Below are 16,772 nucleotides of genomic sequence, written 5' to 3'. Positions count from 1 at the left end.
TGTGTGTGTGTGTGTATGTGTGTGTGCAGTTGGCTACTGGACAAAATGGCAGGATCGCATTTTTTTACTTTGTTACATTCTTTTCGATGCTTAACACTACTTGTCTTGTCTATTTCCTTGCGCCAACTTGCTTACTTGCAGTTTTTTCCTGGTGTCTCTGACACTTCATTTTATATTAGGCCATAAAGGAACGGTCAGCCTAGGCTTTAATGAAACCAGTCATGCCATCGCTTTCATTTTTTAACTGCTGCCACCCCTTGATTAAGCTCCATTGAAGTCTAAACAATGTGTGTCACTTTCTCCTTAGGCGCTGTACAACTCTATCAAGAATGAGAAGCTGCAATGGACAATGTAAGTGAGATTTTTTTTTTGTAACATAAATGTAACGAAGGTGGTTTAAAGTAATATACTGTATGTTTAATCTGTGTTTCAGCAACACATACTTTCTGTCAACTTAATGTATTGAGCACCTTCTAAATTTACCTTCAATAAAAGGTGAACTGCTCTTTGAGATTTTACAAAGGCTATTATTAGGGTTTTTTTATATATTACATATAAGGTGCCAGTAGTAGCAGGGTGTTATACTGTGTTAATCATTATGGATGCAATGAGAAGTCAAGCGGGTGGCACAGTGGTATTGTTGCTGCCTTGCAGTAAGGAGACCTGAGTTCGCTTCCCGGGTCCTCCCTGCGTGGAGTTTGCCTGTTCTCCTCGTGTCTGCGTGGGTTTCCTCCTGTTTCCTCCCACAATCCAAAGACATGCAGGTTAGGTGCATTGGTGATCCTAAATTGTCCCTAGTGTGTGCTTGGTGTGTGGGTGTGTGGGCTGGCACCCTGCCTGGGGTTTGTTTCCTGCCTTTCGCCCTGTGTTGGCTGGGATTTGCTCCAGCAGTTAGGATATAGTGGTTTGGATAATGGATGGATGGATGAGAAGTCAAGCAAAACGACACCTTTGATTGGCTAACTAAAAAAATTACAATAAGTAAGCCTTCTTCAGGCAAGATGTCTTCAGCTATAGTTTTATTGGGCAGCCCTGTAGGGGTCCTTGGGTGCTGTTAAGAGGAGGTGCTGGGGGCAGGCTCGCATGTTACAGAGAGATTTTGCCAAACCTAGAAGTGCTTTCAGGTGGCAATCTCGTTGTGCCAGAAGTTCTCCCAGGTTTGGGTTGAAAAGCAGGCCACTCCACTATATGCGGCGGTCGGAGTCTGGAGAAAGTGGACAAAGCTTTCTTAGAGAGTGCAGGTAGAAGGAGAAAGGAAAAGAATTGTGACTGTGATTTACCAGGTGATACAAACTTGTGAAAAGTATTTTGATTAATACAAATATCTTTGTTTGGACCCGTGACTGTGTGGTTTAGTTGTGTCTGGGTGTGCCTCCTACAGGTCACAAAGGTTATAACATTTAAACATTTAGGCTTTAGGCATGTATTTGTGTATCAACATCTGTTTGGCTTTTTTTTTCTTTATATTTTACATGCTGTTTTTCCGAACTGGAAACAGCCTTTTAAAGGACAACAGTCAATTATAGGCCACATCCCTATACACATGAAGATTTGTAGAGTTGCTAGTTAGTCTAATCTGGTCTGATACTGCAGTAGGCACATATAATCCATGTGGAGTTTGAGATTCTACCACACAGATAATGTCCAGGCTGAGAATTTAATACAAGTCCCAAAAAGTGTGCGGTAACAACACTAACCATTGTGCTACCGACATTATTAATAAATCCATCAATTTCCATTTCAGAGTCAGCAGGTTTCCCACTATTATCAAGTAGGACACCAGTGCATTGCACATATATAAACTTGTTCATACACCGTTGAGTTTATAACTGCATGTCGATCTAAAATATATGTGTAGTGGTTGTGGGTGGGAGACAGAGTGGAAAAACTCCCACAGATAAAGGGAAAGCAAACTCCTCACAGACAGTCCTGGTTTGAACCCAGGGCTCTAATAAAAAGGAAGCAAACCATAGGATCACTAAGAAAATATCATAAATATACAGATAAACACTAACAGTAACCATAATCAAGTAATATTTTAACAGAATAATATTTGGGAAAAAACATTTCAGCTTGGACTGCAATAAATTCCCAAATAAACTAAAAACTAAACCACAGTCCATTATTACCATACAATTTTGAAAAAGATAAATTGCAGCAAGAGGATGAACAATCTAATGAATAAAAAAACAGATTAATGGATAAAAGTAATACCATTGCATTAAAGCTTTTTTTTTTTAATATAGTTTTACTAATTAAGTATTTCCAACATACAAACAAATATCACACTAATAAAAGTAAGAAATCTAAAAAACACATTGTTAAGATAAAGCCACACTTTAATCCATTATCATATTGCTTGCCAAAAACAAAAAAACATTTTTATGCTGCCAAGAAATTATTACAACAAAAACCACTCTTCTGGGAAAATGAAATAAATAAATAGAATATATCTTACTGCCAAGATAATATCACAAAGCAACAAATGAGGTATCATGTACTGTATGTGCCTGGTACCAAAAAGAAATTAGTGTTGACCTCCATGATGAAGAGACACACACAAACTGAACAATACACTATCGAGAACATCGCACAAAGGAAGCAATACCAAAATATCATTTGTGACAGAGCACTTCACTGATTGAAGGGCTCAAGCGTGGGCCTGTGAGTGCATCGACTGTAAAGTTTCTGTCTTCCTTAGAGCTTCCTCCACTGTTGGTTTGAAACCCCAGAATTGAATCTGAATTTTAGAACAACCATTTCTGAGTTTTTTTTTATTTTGGGTCTGTTTAGATTCTTGAGAATTCTAGCTTCTTTTTTTGGTATTGCATCATAACTTCTGAGGTGTCACTCTGTATGTGACATTAAAACAAATACCAATTATCAAGGACAAGAAAGGAAGTAAAACATTATACTATTTCAGGGAGATAGTGACAGTAAAAATAAATATCAAACTTTCAAAAATATTGAAAACTAAGTAAGCAAATAGTGTGCTAACAATAATGTTTCACAGAGATATATCATATTGCCAAAGGAATACTACTAAAGCACAAATATCATTCTGGCACAAAAAATTCAACATCCATCCATCCATCCATTTTCCAACCCGCTGAATCCGAACACAGGGTCACGGGGGTCTGCTGGAGCCAATCCCAGCCAACACAGGGCACAAGGCAGGAAACAATCCTGGGCAGGGTGCCAACCCACCGCAGGACACATACAAACACACCCACACACCAAGCACACACTAGGGCCAATTTAGAATCGACAATCCACCTAACCTGCATGTCTTTGGACTGTGGGAGGAAACCGGAGCGCCCGGAGGAAACCCACGCAGACACGGGGAGAACATGCAAACTCCACGCAGGGAGGACCCGGGAATCGAACCCAGGTCCCCAGATCTCCCAACTGCGAGGCAGCAGCGCTGCCCACTGCGCCACCATGCCGCCCAAAATTCAACATGACTTTGAATAAAAATAGATAAACTGTGTTGGATGAAATGCCTATACTCTTAGATTTTGTTCATAATGTCAACTATTTATGCCAGCCTGATCTGTAACAGAAAGGACAAAATAAAGTAAAATGTATAAAAATAAATATGAGAAAACAGGTCAAGATTAACAAAGGGAGTTAAGCACAATTATCCTTACTCACATCGTAGACCTACATTTACTCAGGGTGTGATTATAGCTACTGTATACAGGAAGATTGTTTGTCTTCTTGCCCATAAGTAATATTTTAACCATTTGTTAAATGGTGCGACTCAAACCACCTACACCTGAACACCAGCAAAACCAAGGAGCTGGTGGTGGATTTTAGAAGGCCCAGACCCCTCATGGACCCCGTGATCGTCAGAGGTGACTGTGTGCAGAGGGTGCAGACCTTTAAATACCTGTGAGTGCAGCTGGATGATAAATTAGACTGGACTGCCAATATTGTTTTTTGTATCTGTATGCCGCTGCTGGAGTATGTGAATTTCCCCTTGGGATTAATAAAGTATCTATCTATCTATCTATCTATCTATCTATCTATCTATCTATCTATCTATCTATCTATCTATCTATCTATCTATCTATCTATCTATCTATCTATCTATCTAATACTTCATCCCATCATTACTTCTTCTTTTACTTCCCATTCTACTTTTCTAAACGTCATACTCCACACCCTATGTGTCTGGAAAGTGGTTGCCTTCAATTCACCTCTCAAATCCAGAATCGGCTGCCATTTTTGGTAGCAGCCATCCATACTCCATCCTGGGATTTACTAACAGTGTAAAACCTGCAAATTCTTCATGTTAATAATTTTATATGTATAACAAAGGGTCGTATTATATCACACTGAACAGAGATGAATACCCTGTGTACTGATGTTTTATAAGTGTTATGAAGACAAGAAGAACCCTTTGTTAAGGTCTTGTTCCATAAGAGTAAATGAGTAATACATGCATTTTTGCAGTACCTAAACTACAATGTTACCCCTGTAGTACTATTGACTTATCAGACAGTTTCTTCTAGGGGAGCATGCAATGCATATGTACATATTTAAGAAAGCACATCATTTTATTCATTAGGATAGTTCTACAAATAAATAGCCAATAACCTAATAAACACTCAAGCAAAAAAAAAAATACTGACTGCAAATTCTGACATGAAACTCCATTGATCCCTCCATTTTTCAAAAAACATACTCATTTAGAGAGTCAAGGGTACCAGATCCTGTCCCTGAAGTATTGTGTGTTAGACAGAAGCCAACCCTGAACAGGGTGCTAGTCCACTGCACAGTGTGCTCACCTGCAAATGCCTAATCCACTTACTACCGCATCTTTGAGATGTGGTGGGAGTCTGGAGTCTCCAGAGGAAGCTCGTGCAGATACTCTTCATATTTGTTTCTTCATTTATAAAAGAGGACAGAATTGACATTAACTTGTTATATATGTCATTAGGGCAAAGGAATTTACTATAGTTGAGACTTTATAAAGAGAGAACCCCAGTCAAGAAAGTTGCAAGTCTACACCCTGCCCCACTATGTCACACTTAATTAATTTAATCAGTTTATGTGCTGTATACATTTAATAGTTGTCTGCAGTATTTATATAGTTCTGCATCGAAGGAAATGGTTCCCACACTCTGGAGGGACATCCACCAGTGTAAAATACCTGTTTTTTCTTGACAGAGCCAAGAGGAGTGTGAACTTAACTTCACTAACCCTCCACTTTTAAATCAGACACCTGGAGGCATTGAGAAATATTTATGAGAAAATATAGACCTAAAAAGTAAATCTGTGATGTCATATCATACTGCAATTAACAGAAAATATTGCTGAGATATACCTTGGCATTTTCTACATTAGTTACATATCACACTACAGGTTACGTGCATTTATCAGAAGTAGCCTTTTGATTTACCACTTCATGTTTTACAGATGTGCCAGAGAGAAAGAGAGCTCACCAAAAAGCACAACTCCACCAGAAGATAATGTTAAGAGAAATATTCCATTTTGATAAATCAATGTACAGAATCTTCTGGTTTTCTTTTCTATTGCAGGACTGTCAAACTTACCAAAACAAGCCTGTAGTACTTATCTTAATGATTCAGATGTTGGGCGGCAAAATTTGGGGGCATCACAAAATGAGAATAATTTTGAAACATTACACAAGTACTCATTATGGAAAACTATTCTTCACTGAAATGGAAGTCTTTATTGAAAAAACTCTTACAGTCTGACCATTTTTATTGTAACTTAGTTGTTGCAAGCTTTCTAACAGTCTCCTGTTTCACCATACTGCATGATACGGCGGTGCTTCTTCTGTAATGAGGTTCTCTGATGATGGCAAAATGGGTTTCATTGCAGGTAGAAAAGTTTTTTTGAGAGTCAGCATTGTCCAGGATTCCTGCCTTGCAGGATTCCTTCCTTACCTAGGAAATTCTGGGCCCCAGGCAGCTGACAGAGTTCAGGCTCCTTTCGTGTTTCAAATATGTGCGTATATTTTAAAACGCCACTTAATTTTGAAAACCATGTCCATCTGGACTACTGGATAACACAGATACTTGGGATGTACCACCTTTATTGTCCGGGCTGGTATTATCATTTTCAATATTGGCACTACCACTGGAATTGTCATTGTTCGACAACACAGGTTTTTCAAAATACCGGAGAAGTAAGTTTTTGTCCTTTAATTCTTCATCTTTTTTCTTCTGCTCTTTTTTTTCCTTTCGCTTTTGGCACCCAGATTTATGTTGGTAGGGCATACTGTACTTTTTACGATCTGGATCCTATATGTAAAATAACGATAAGCGATGGTGGTATTAGAAATATATTGTAAACAAAACACGCTAGTTCAATTTATATCATGTCCGTGTTACTGGACTGGTGAACTAAACAAAATTAAATTATAATGCATGTATTGTACAATAGCGTGCGTACCTGTCTCTGACTGCTGAGTGAGTCTGATGACAGCCGCTGTTAAGTCCAAAAGTCCAAATACAAAATTAACGCAGATAGGTGCTTCTCTTCACTGTTCACATAATAATGAAATAATGCCAAATTATAAGCTTTTGTAAAGTCTAACTCTAAGCGTGCACGGTACAGTAGGCCCTAACTCTTAATACTCACACTACTGCGAGTGCGACTGTCCAGCATTGAATGAATAACTTCCGCGATTCGTGAAGGCAAAAGGTGGAGACTAAACATAAACATTGCCGCACCGCCACTGGCACTCATTCCGACTTGCGTATGTTATCTTGATGACGGACACGGGACAGCCTTTATGAGAATGCCGCTGAAGCTCTTGGTCTTGCATTTTCCCACGGTTCAACGGATGATGGAAATGGAGTTGAAACTCAAAGCAGCTAGATCCGAGATCGTACCCACCAGCGACCGCTGTATGACGTCGACGCGCCCCTTCTTGATAATAAAGGACCTTTCGAGGTAAAAAAAAAAACTCGAAAAAGGGCGGGCCCCTGTCTAGCTCGGGCCCCTGACAAGTGTCATGGTTGTCCCCCACTAGTTGCGGGCCTGTGCCTTGTACTAATGGCTCACTAGGTTTGATAATGGATGGATGAATAACATTCTTTTTGTGTGTGTGTGTGCATATATATGTACAGTATATACAAGGGAGAATCAAAAAGTAAAAGAAACTTAACCTTTTATACCAGTAACAGATGAACATAACAGTTATATCATTTTACCACATAACCTCCCTGCAGGTCAATGTAATTCTTATATCATTCCACTAACTTCTTCATTCCCTGGAGAAGAAGCTTTTCTGTTGTTCCCAAATCCAACAACAATGCCAATAACAATTAATTTCTTGTATGCCGAAAACCACACAAGAAATGCCTAAATCGGCTTTAACAGGCCCTGTTTTTTGACAGTCCCACAACCTTCACTTCCTAAGAAGACAAGAAAAAAACTCCCAAAACAAAAAACCCTTTTAGGGAAAAAATGGTAGGCTGGGCATGCAATGAGTGTCAAAAATGGGGTAAATACGAAACACAAAACAGAACACAAGTAATACTCTTTACACAGCCGGATAACCAATTTATCATTGCCATCTCAGAAATACTTAAACTCCTTAACTTAATCATCAGAGGTGAACCTACGACTGTGTAGAGACCAAAAATGTGATAGTCACGCGATGGTAAATCAGGCCTGTAAGGGGGATGTGAAAGTCGTTCAAACTGCTTCTGTTGCATTGCCTCCGCTGTTGCGGTTACTGTATGGAGACATGCATTATAATGGAGCAGCAAGACCATTTTGGACAACATTCCTCATCTTTTGCTGCAAATTGGTTAATTTCAGCAGGTTTCAGTGTCTCTGCCAAAAGAAATCTCACTACGTCGCATTGTTCAACAATGGTGCAGTCCCACAGTGGCGTATCCATGTTCATTTGACCTTGGCTTCAACTAGACTAACATCAGAGTTCTGCACTGTCCATCAGCTTCTATCTGTTGTGGTTACCACATTATTTTCAAATTGCCATTACTTTTTGATTTACCCTCATACATACATGCACTATATCAAATAATGTTTCTCACTAGCAACTGTTTTATGGCTCTAGTGAGTCTAGCATGTGATGAGACAACTCTGCTTTCATGCTATGATGTCAACAGAGGGTCGTGATTGGCTCTTGTAGAAAGGTGGACATTCTTTTAACAAATTATTTAGTGATGCCCCTCTATGCACCTTGCCTTTCTGTTTTAATCAGTGCCAATTGACAGTCACTTTAAACCATCTTTGAATCTGTTAATCATCTTAATAACCCTTTTTAAATCAAGCTCCAGCTGCTGAGATAGAAAGACAGAGAATGTCTCCAGACCTTGACTTCTATTGCTGGTATAATCCCTCTCTAGAATCTGGAGGTCATCTCATGAAGAAAATAAAAAAATAGTGTTGTGTCACCTCAGTGGTGCCTTGGTTGGTGTCCTAGGTTCAAATCCTGGAATGATCACTGCATTTGCACATGCTTCGTGTGCCTTTCTCCAGGTGCTCCAATTTTCTTGACACATACGATTTACACGTGCGTTTAACTATTTACTTTAAACTGTCCTGGCATGGATGACTGTGCCTTGCATTAAGCAGGCACCTCATCAAGGACTGACCCCTGTTTTGGGCTTGCTGCTGTATGGATTAGACTGCTGTGACCCTAAAAGTGTCTCAGTATACAGTGCATCCGGAAAGTATTCACAGCGCATCACTTTTTTCACATTTTGTTATGTTACAGCCTTATTCCAAAATGGATTCAATTAATTTTTTCCTCAAAATTCTACACACAACACCCCATAATGACAACGTGAAAAAAGATTACATGAGATTTTTGTAAATTTATTAAAAATAATCATTTTTCCAATTAAAAACCTTTGGAAACACACTTAAATTAATGTAACAGTCACCAGAAACATGGCATGAGAAGAAATCAGGTTTAGATATTTTCAAACAATAATAGTAAAACCCATTATGGAGGAATACTCCGTCTTAGCATTTGTCACAGCATGATTCCATGTGGTCTTCTTTTGACCCTCCTCTCTACAGTGGTCATTTAGGCTGACTGCAGCTGGAATACAAGCATCACATCTTAAGCCATCAAACTGGTACATGTGCATTCCGGGTCTCCCACGCAGTTAATGTTCTCTTTGCAATTTGATTCCCTTTTTATGAAAAGCACTAAGTGGATGCAAAACAGTTTGCCTTACTGATAGGTAGTAACTGGAAAAAAAATGGTGTCTTATATATGAAGTCAGAGTGAGTGGGAGGGCGAGTGTGTATGCAAGTGTGTGTGTGTTTCGCATTCGGGGGGAAAAGGGCACAGCTGTTTCACTTGGATGTCAAGTATGAATGAGGAAATGTCAAAGTAGGGCGAAAGGAAAAGTTTCAATAGGATAGGGGGATTTGTTTAAGGAAATTAAAGACAACTGATAGGTAACTTCTAAACAAAAGCAAGGTGTGGATGTTACAAGTATATTATACACCAGCAAATAAAATGGTTGATTTGCACAAAGAAGGTTAATACTGTACATGATGAATGCCTGAATAGATTATGGAAGAAAGGGCACCAGAATGGTATAGAAGTTGGTTCTTGTTTAAAAAACACAACATTGAAAACTCGGTTTGAATAAATATGCATCAGATAAGTGTGTACAGAGAATCATGGAGGGATTTTCATGTACCACGTCAAGAGATGAACATGGCAATGCCAAGATGCCAGTTGTATTCCTCCCCTAGACACCCCAGCAAAGGTTGAAGTTCAAGTTTATTGACATGTGTACATAATACAGTGAACTTCTTACTTGTGTGTCTGTTCAGAATAGTGACATAAACTTAATTAATTGTGTATCATATATGTGTACAACACTCTGAGCTTGTAAAGGAGAAGGGCAACAATATAAAAAGTGAGAGCAGACATAGCTATCAGCAGCACATTTCAGGGTCCCAAAGTGCAGTATATTCTATTGGCCAACTGTCACTGTTGAATATTTCTCGATGTGGTTTATGGGATTTATTAAAAGTTAACCCAGAGTGAATTAGAAATGGCCATTCCCTGCCCATACACTTTAAGTTTTGTGTCAGAGATGAACAGGAAGAATGAATGGGAGGTCTGTTGCTATATTAATGAATGTTTGGGTGAAGCAGTCCAATGGGCAAGTTACCCCAAATTTTCCTAGGCCTAGAGAAGAAGTGTGTCTTTATTTTGCAACAGTTTATCAGTAACTTTGTGATTATCACTGTAACCATACCGTATTATGTTTTTGGTATAAATTAGTATTGAGTTCTTTTTGGTCTAGCTCAAGTAGCTGTTCCCCATTACTGCATGAAATACATTGCAGATGACAGCCTAAATAAATTAGGTCAGTGTAGTTTTAAGCATGTTAACAGCTATCCCTACTTTTAAACTGTAATGCAGACAGGGATGTTTAATTTAAATCTAACATTTATTAAATCCAGGCAACACCATGGCATAGTGGTCACTATTTCTGCTTCACAAATGCAGCATCCTGTGGTTAAATTCCATGCCCAGTTGCCATCAGTGTAGAGTCTGCATGTTCTCCTCATATCCACCTATGTTTTTCTCCTGGTACTTCAGCTTTTTTTCCCCACATCCCAGAGTTGTGTATGATAAGGTTACAGAGTAACAATATATTGGCTCTGAATGAGTGTGCTATCACTATGCCTAAGGTTGGTTCCTGTCTTTTGTCTGATGCTACCAGGAAAGGTTCTGGTTCAACACAACCATTATATTAACAGCTCTAAGAATTGTTATTTACTTATTAGATCCTGAACATCCCTTAGAGCTTCATTTAATATTTAATGTAACTCTTGAGGGTTACATGCTCTTTAAGATTCCTGGCTTGCAGCTCAGAGGGTCTTTGAGGAGGTGAGAGATGCAGCCCTTTGATCTGTGTAGTTGCAGTACCTTCTCCTGCACACTCTAAACACTCTTTGAATAGCCTGACCCCACCCCCCACCCCCCACCAAACATACATTACCACTTGTGAAGCAGGTTTAAAATATGTATGAGATGTCTTCTTCATTCGGAAGATCTGTAAAACTCCATGGCACCAAGTAGCCTTTGATCAGCACAACACTGTCTGCCTGAAGGGTCAGTAGCACAATTCTTTGTAGTATAACAGAGTTGAGGCTGGGTGTTATCACGTTGGCCTTGTACATAGTAGGGCAGCATGCAGAAATTTGTTCAGCCCAGGTCACAGCCTAAATACTGGCCTTTGATGCTTTTTGACTGTGTGCCAAATTAGGGTGGGGTACTTTGTGTCTCCATAGGCGCTGGTATGCGTAGGTGCTCTTTTATATTTACCAGTTTTCAAAGTATTTTTTTAAGTGCGTGCACACTTTTTGGATTTCAGTTACTCAAGGAGCGGTTTCCATGGCAATGAAAGCCAGCTGCCAGTGTTTTAATGAACAGCGCTGCTCAGAACCATTGTGCATAATCTGCTTTCATATCCACTCATACTCTCCCTATCATTTCCACAAGAAGGTCAAGATCCCAAACTCTTCTGTTTGTTCATAATCACTTTCTTTTCCTCTTGCTCCCTTCATGTGCCCGATTTCACCTGTATTTTTAAGCCCATTGAGGGTTATCTCGGCTTTCACTGGCAGTGTGAATGGTTCTCTAGCCCTCGTACTCCAGCGTCACTTAGGCTCTTTGTCAACACTGCTGTACTAAAGTATTTCAAGTGCTGCTGTAAATTTGAAGGCCTCTTCCTAAAGTGTTAAACGGGCTAAACTGGAATGAATAGATAGATAGATAGATAGATAGATAGATAGATAGATAGATAGATAGATAGATAGATAGATAGATAGATAGATAGATAGATAGATAGATAGATAGATAGATAGATAGATAGATACCCCTGTAGATACTATAGTCTGAACACACACCAGAATTATGGAAGAAAATTAAAAAGAAGGAAAAACGTCTGACTTGGCTGTCCCAGTCACAGTGCAGCATTTTTTGCAGACATATTGCTGTTGGTATAAAGTAGCGTAGCGTTTCCTGACACACGTCTGTTGAATAATTCAGTACTCAGTGTTTGTGTGTCAGAGACAGGATGTGCAGCATTGTTCATAATGGCATAATGTTTCTCTACTACCTTGCTGATTTGGTGGTGAAGTGATGTTGCCAGCCCAGCACACCACAGCATAGAACGTCACACTGGCTATCACAAAGTTATAAAAAATATGAAAGATGTCACTTACCACATTATAGGGAAAAATCCTAAGGAAAAAGAGCCTGCTCTGCTCTTTATATTATACTTCCTCTGTATTCCTTGTGGTGCTCCAGTGTCACTCACATCCATATCAGAAACACAGTCCTTGAGCGTCACAGACTGCAGTCTTCCCAGCAGATAGTCCATTATCCAGGATACCATAGGTTCATCCACCTGCATATCTCTGAGTTTACTCCTTAACTGAATGGCTGGATGGTACTAAAGGGACTGGATAAATCAAAAACATAGGATAGGCATGATGGCTGAGCCTTATATGGAACAGAAACAACAGGTCCTAGATTATAAAGAACAGGAATGCTAGAATAGAAGTGCACAGGGTGTCCTTGTCATCAACATCCAGGTGGTCTTGGTATTTTGACATTTTTATTGGTGAAGGTGGACAATAGATCTGTTTCCTACAATGAGTGTAATACACTGTATTCTGTGCTTCAATTAGTATGTAGCGGAATGGAATCTGATCCGAATTGCTGGGCTGTTGGTGATTTTCTAACTATGGTCAGTTTAGACACCAAAAAATGTATTATTTGTGCCTCACATGTCAGGAAATCTAGATTCAAAGTCCAGCCTGAACCCTATTTGTATAAACTTTTTTCCCTTATCCACCTCCGTTTTCTGAAAAACTTTGATTTCCTCACACATTCCCAAGGCATGATTTTTAAAGTGAGTAGTAACTCTGTATTGTCCTGGAATGAGGGACTGAGTGCAGTTGAGTAATGGTGAAAGACTAGAAATTGAATGCCACCCTATCCAGGTTTTGCTTCCTTCCTTGTGCCTGACATTGCTAGGATTGGATATTCCCTACAATCTCTATTTCCAGATTTGAGAAACAAACCAATTAACATTAGAACAATTTTGATACGAACACCTTTTCCAAAATAACATCAGATTGCAGTGTTGACACTAGAAAAGCTTTATTAGTGGGTGGCTTTGGTGGCTGAATGAGGTGGACTCTCTCAGATATGTGGCAGTGATAAATAATTAAGTAATTGAAGTAATAAATAAACAATGCAAAAAACATGTTTTCAACAAAAAAGCAATGCATACTAATTTTTAAAAGAATTACAATGAAATCATGTCCACACAAAAAGGCATATACTGTATACTAATCCACACACTGGGCTAAGAAACTTAACATCCTAATAAGTTTTCTTGATTGCTTCTGCACACTGCCTGGTTGTAGATAATGATGAATCCACTAGTACTCTCAGGTTTTTCTCAAAAGGTGTAGTTTCAAGTTTCAAACCTTCTATTGAATATTCAGATGTAATATTTTTGCTTCCTACATACAGTATATTTTTTACTGCATTTACTTACATAAAATTTTATCAGCAGCAACTATTATTTTGAAATAAATTCTACAACAAGGAACATGGAGACAAAGATGAAAACTTATCAAGGGAAAATTTCAGCATAAATGTTAGAAAGTTTTTCTTCAAGCAAAGAACCAAAGGAGACTCTCCATGAACTCCCCCTTATTCGGACATGTGTGCTGATCAATCTCCCCCTCCCTGATTATTAATTTCATATGTGATCTCGAGATCTAGAGATGGCTTAGGTCACTAAGAGGGAACCCCCATCATTCATGCAATTGCAAGGGTGCCAGTCCCCCCCAGCTCCTCGATTTTATATGCAATCTCAACCCACCTTTGTTGATTTCAGATACAGATTCAACCATGCAGATCTAAAATGGGGACTCTCTTTTGGATGTGGTTTTTGGGCGCTCAAAACCAACAGTGCCTAGGGCCACAATGTACCCTTAAGCCAGCCTGGATCTGAGTAGGTAATGACTTTATATCAGTGTTAGGGCAGACCAACTGAGGGCATAAAGAAGTCTTAAGGGAGGAAAATGATGTAGCAGTGTGACACCAAGAAGACAGTTTCTCAAGAACTGTTCAGTTTCTCTAGAGATGTTCATGTCTCCCACCATAGAAGCAAAGTGGGACACTGAGAGGAGCAATATAATGTTGCTGGAAATTTGTTCATCTTACTAACAAGAATGTTTTAAAATTTCATTGTTAAAGGTCCTTATTATGTGCTGTATCAGTGATTCTAAGATGCAGTCCCATTTCAAAATCTCCAGTGCTAGAAATGTATTATGACAATTGCTCATTTGTGACCAGGCAGGTGACTTACTTTGGTGGGATGCTGTCTGCCTTGATGCTTTGGTTGCTGATTATACAGTAGCTGTGCTATATAAAAGAACTCAATTGATCAAGCCTTCCTGCATGCTTTCAGCGGATTCCATATATGCTGTTTGGCTGGGCCATCTGTCATTTCAGTGTGCCTATGGCTGCATGCTTGGGGTTGTTGACAGTTTGTAAGAGGAATCTTCACAGTTCACACAGCAGACCTTTTTACTCAAATACTGCCATTGGATAAAAAATAAACACTATTTTAATTTGGAGAATAATTTTCATGTCCTGAATATTTTTAATGATTAATGTGTTATGTGCTGGTAGCATATGGCGACAATTGCTATAAATCACTATATATTGATTGACAAGTCAAATGGCTTACCTTGTGCATCTGAACATTTCTCATCTTCAGTCACTTCTTTTTTCAACACTTCAGTGATTTGTCATTTATCATTCTGAGAAATCCCTCTTAGGGTAACTGTTCTTTTGAAATGTGATATTTCATTAACAATCACCATTCAAGTCTTAAGATTCTCAATCTGTCTAAAATGATCTTAATGATTACTGGAAAAGTGGGATTAGCCATCCCACTAAAAATAAGAAATTATGAATTTCTAAATGTGGGTAATTTGCCTGATCTGTCCTCTCAATGACGGCACTTTATTTAGTTTCAAGCCTTACCGCTAACATGTCTTTGAGTGTGAGGTCTTTTGTGAAGGTGGGCACCTTACTGGTGGATTCAACTTAATGATTCTAACAGCTGCCGGATGAGAAACTATGGTCAAAGACAGAAGCAGATGTCAGGAGGCATATATAAAATTACAAGATTTTCAAAGAGCAGCTGAGGACATAGTCACAGGGGCTTAAGTGTGAAAGAGAAACTAAGCAAAGAGACAAGAATGTAGTCAAACAAGAAGCCAAGTTGACAACTAAAAATGCTAATGGTCAAATAATGCTTCTAACCAAAGACTTGTATGTACCCATGCAGAATGTGGGTGCCTAATAATGACTGTTGTGAGGCAAATCCAAATCAAGTAGGATTCCCTTGATGTGGCATGAGCAGAAACATTCCATATAAAGAGGGTATTGCAAATATGAGAAAATAGGTGGGACCAATTATTTTAATTATTTCAAAATCTTTAAAAAAGGCACCTGCTGGTGGTTCACAATTCTAGGTAAAAATAATCCTGATGAAAGCCTTACATATACTGAGTTGTGTTATATTTTGTCAACTAGATTCACAGCCTCCATGTGCCTTGTTGGATGATCTGGATTTAATATTCTGTATCTCCTGTTCAAGAGTAGCTGTTTTTGAATAGGGGCTAAATCAGAGAAGTGCTGCAGAAATTACTGCATTTTCTGAATGCCCTCCCACTGCACTCATATACGTAAATCTAAAATTCTTTCAGAGTACTGCTTAGTTGCTTGGTCACTTTCATGGCAATGGTTCTTCTTGCCTGTTTGCTAGGGTTAGAAGGATAGCTTTACTCTAGCAAGAGTCTGCATTGTCCTGTATTGTTTACATTTCCTAATAACACACCTGAAACTCTTCCTGAAGTTGCCCACAAAAAGCACAAATGTAACATGTATTATGCTCCGACATGCACTGAAAGTAGAGATCCCTTATACAGGAACCACAGATCACTTCAAGCAACTGCTGCAAGCACAAGCTGGACTACTGATATTTCACACTGAGTTATCCAAGAAAACAATGCACTATTACCATAGCAAAAATGATGAATATTTATCAAATAAAGGCATTTCGGTTTTTAACCTTTAAAGAATACATAAACAGACTCAAATATTCCATTCCATTTTTTGGACTTAATGGAATAATTTATATGAAGAAATAAATATTTTAATTTTATTAACACACACAATTGTTGTATTGAAGCATTAGTGCCAAGTGCCGCGATGGATGGATTCTCTGTTCCTTACATGGTTCTTTGAGGTGGCTCTCTATCCTTAAAGGGACTGCTCACCTTTTGCTGGACTAGTTGGAAAAGCACGTGACTTTGCAGGCTTGCCATTTCTATATGTGCCCCTGCCCCTGGTGATCTAATGCCAGCTCATACTTGGGTGACTCATGTCCGGTTGATATAACTTGTCAACATCGCTACAATATTGTGTATAACATATCATTCAGCAAACTGATAATCCAATTCGTGATCATGGGATGCTGGAGCCTGTCTAGCATCATTGGTTGCAAAGCAGGAACCAACCCTGGGTGGTCATCACAGAGCACACTCTCCCACTCACACTATCCCATTTTAGAATCTTTATTTAATCTAATACACAGGGATGAGTAAGAAAAAAATTGGATTACCTAAGGAAGGACATCACACAAACATGGGGAGATCCTGTAGATTCGAATCAGTCAGTGGGTTCAAAT

At 38.9% G+C, this 16,772-nt stretch overlaps 1 protein-coding gene across 1 annotated transcript in view; it reads left to right on the top strand.

Moving 5' to 3' along the window:
* psda (pleckstrin and Sec7 domain containing a) overlaps positions 1 to 16,772 on the top strand; it is a 176,935-nt gene that overhangs the window by 114,624 nt on the left and 45,539 nt on the right. The window contains exon 10 of the mRNA XM_028793390.2: positions 308 to 351. Within this exon, the coding sequence (XP_028649223.2) occupies positions 308 to 351 (44 nt within the window). The remainder of the gene's footprint in view (positions 1 to 307; positions 352 to 16,772) is intronic.

This window comes from Erpetoichthys calabaricus, chromosome 2, assembly GCF_900747795.2.
Source record: "Erpetoichthys calabaricus chromosome 2, fErpCal1.3, whole genome shotgun sequence".
NCBI lineage: Eukaryota > Metazoa > Chordata > Cladistia > Polypteriformes > Polypteridae > Erpetoichthys > Erpetoichthys calabaricus.
The sequence above is the reverse complement of the archived record's forward strand: the minus strand, read 5'-3'. Positions and strand labels throughout refer to the sequence as shown.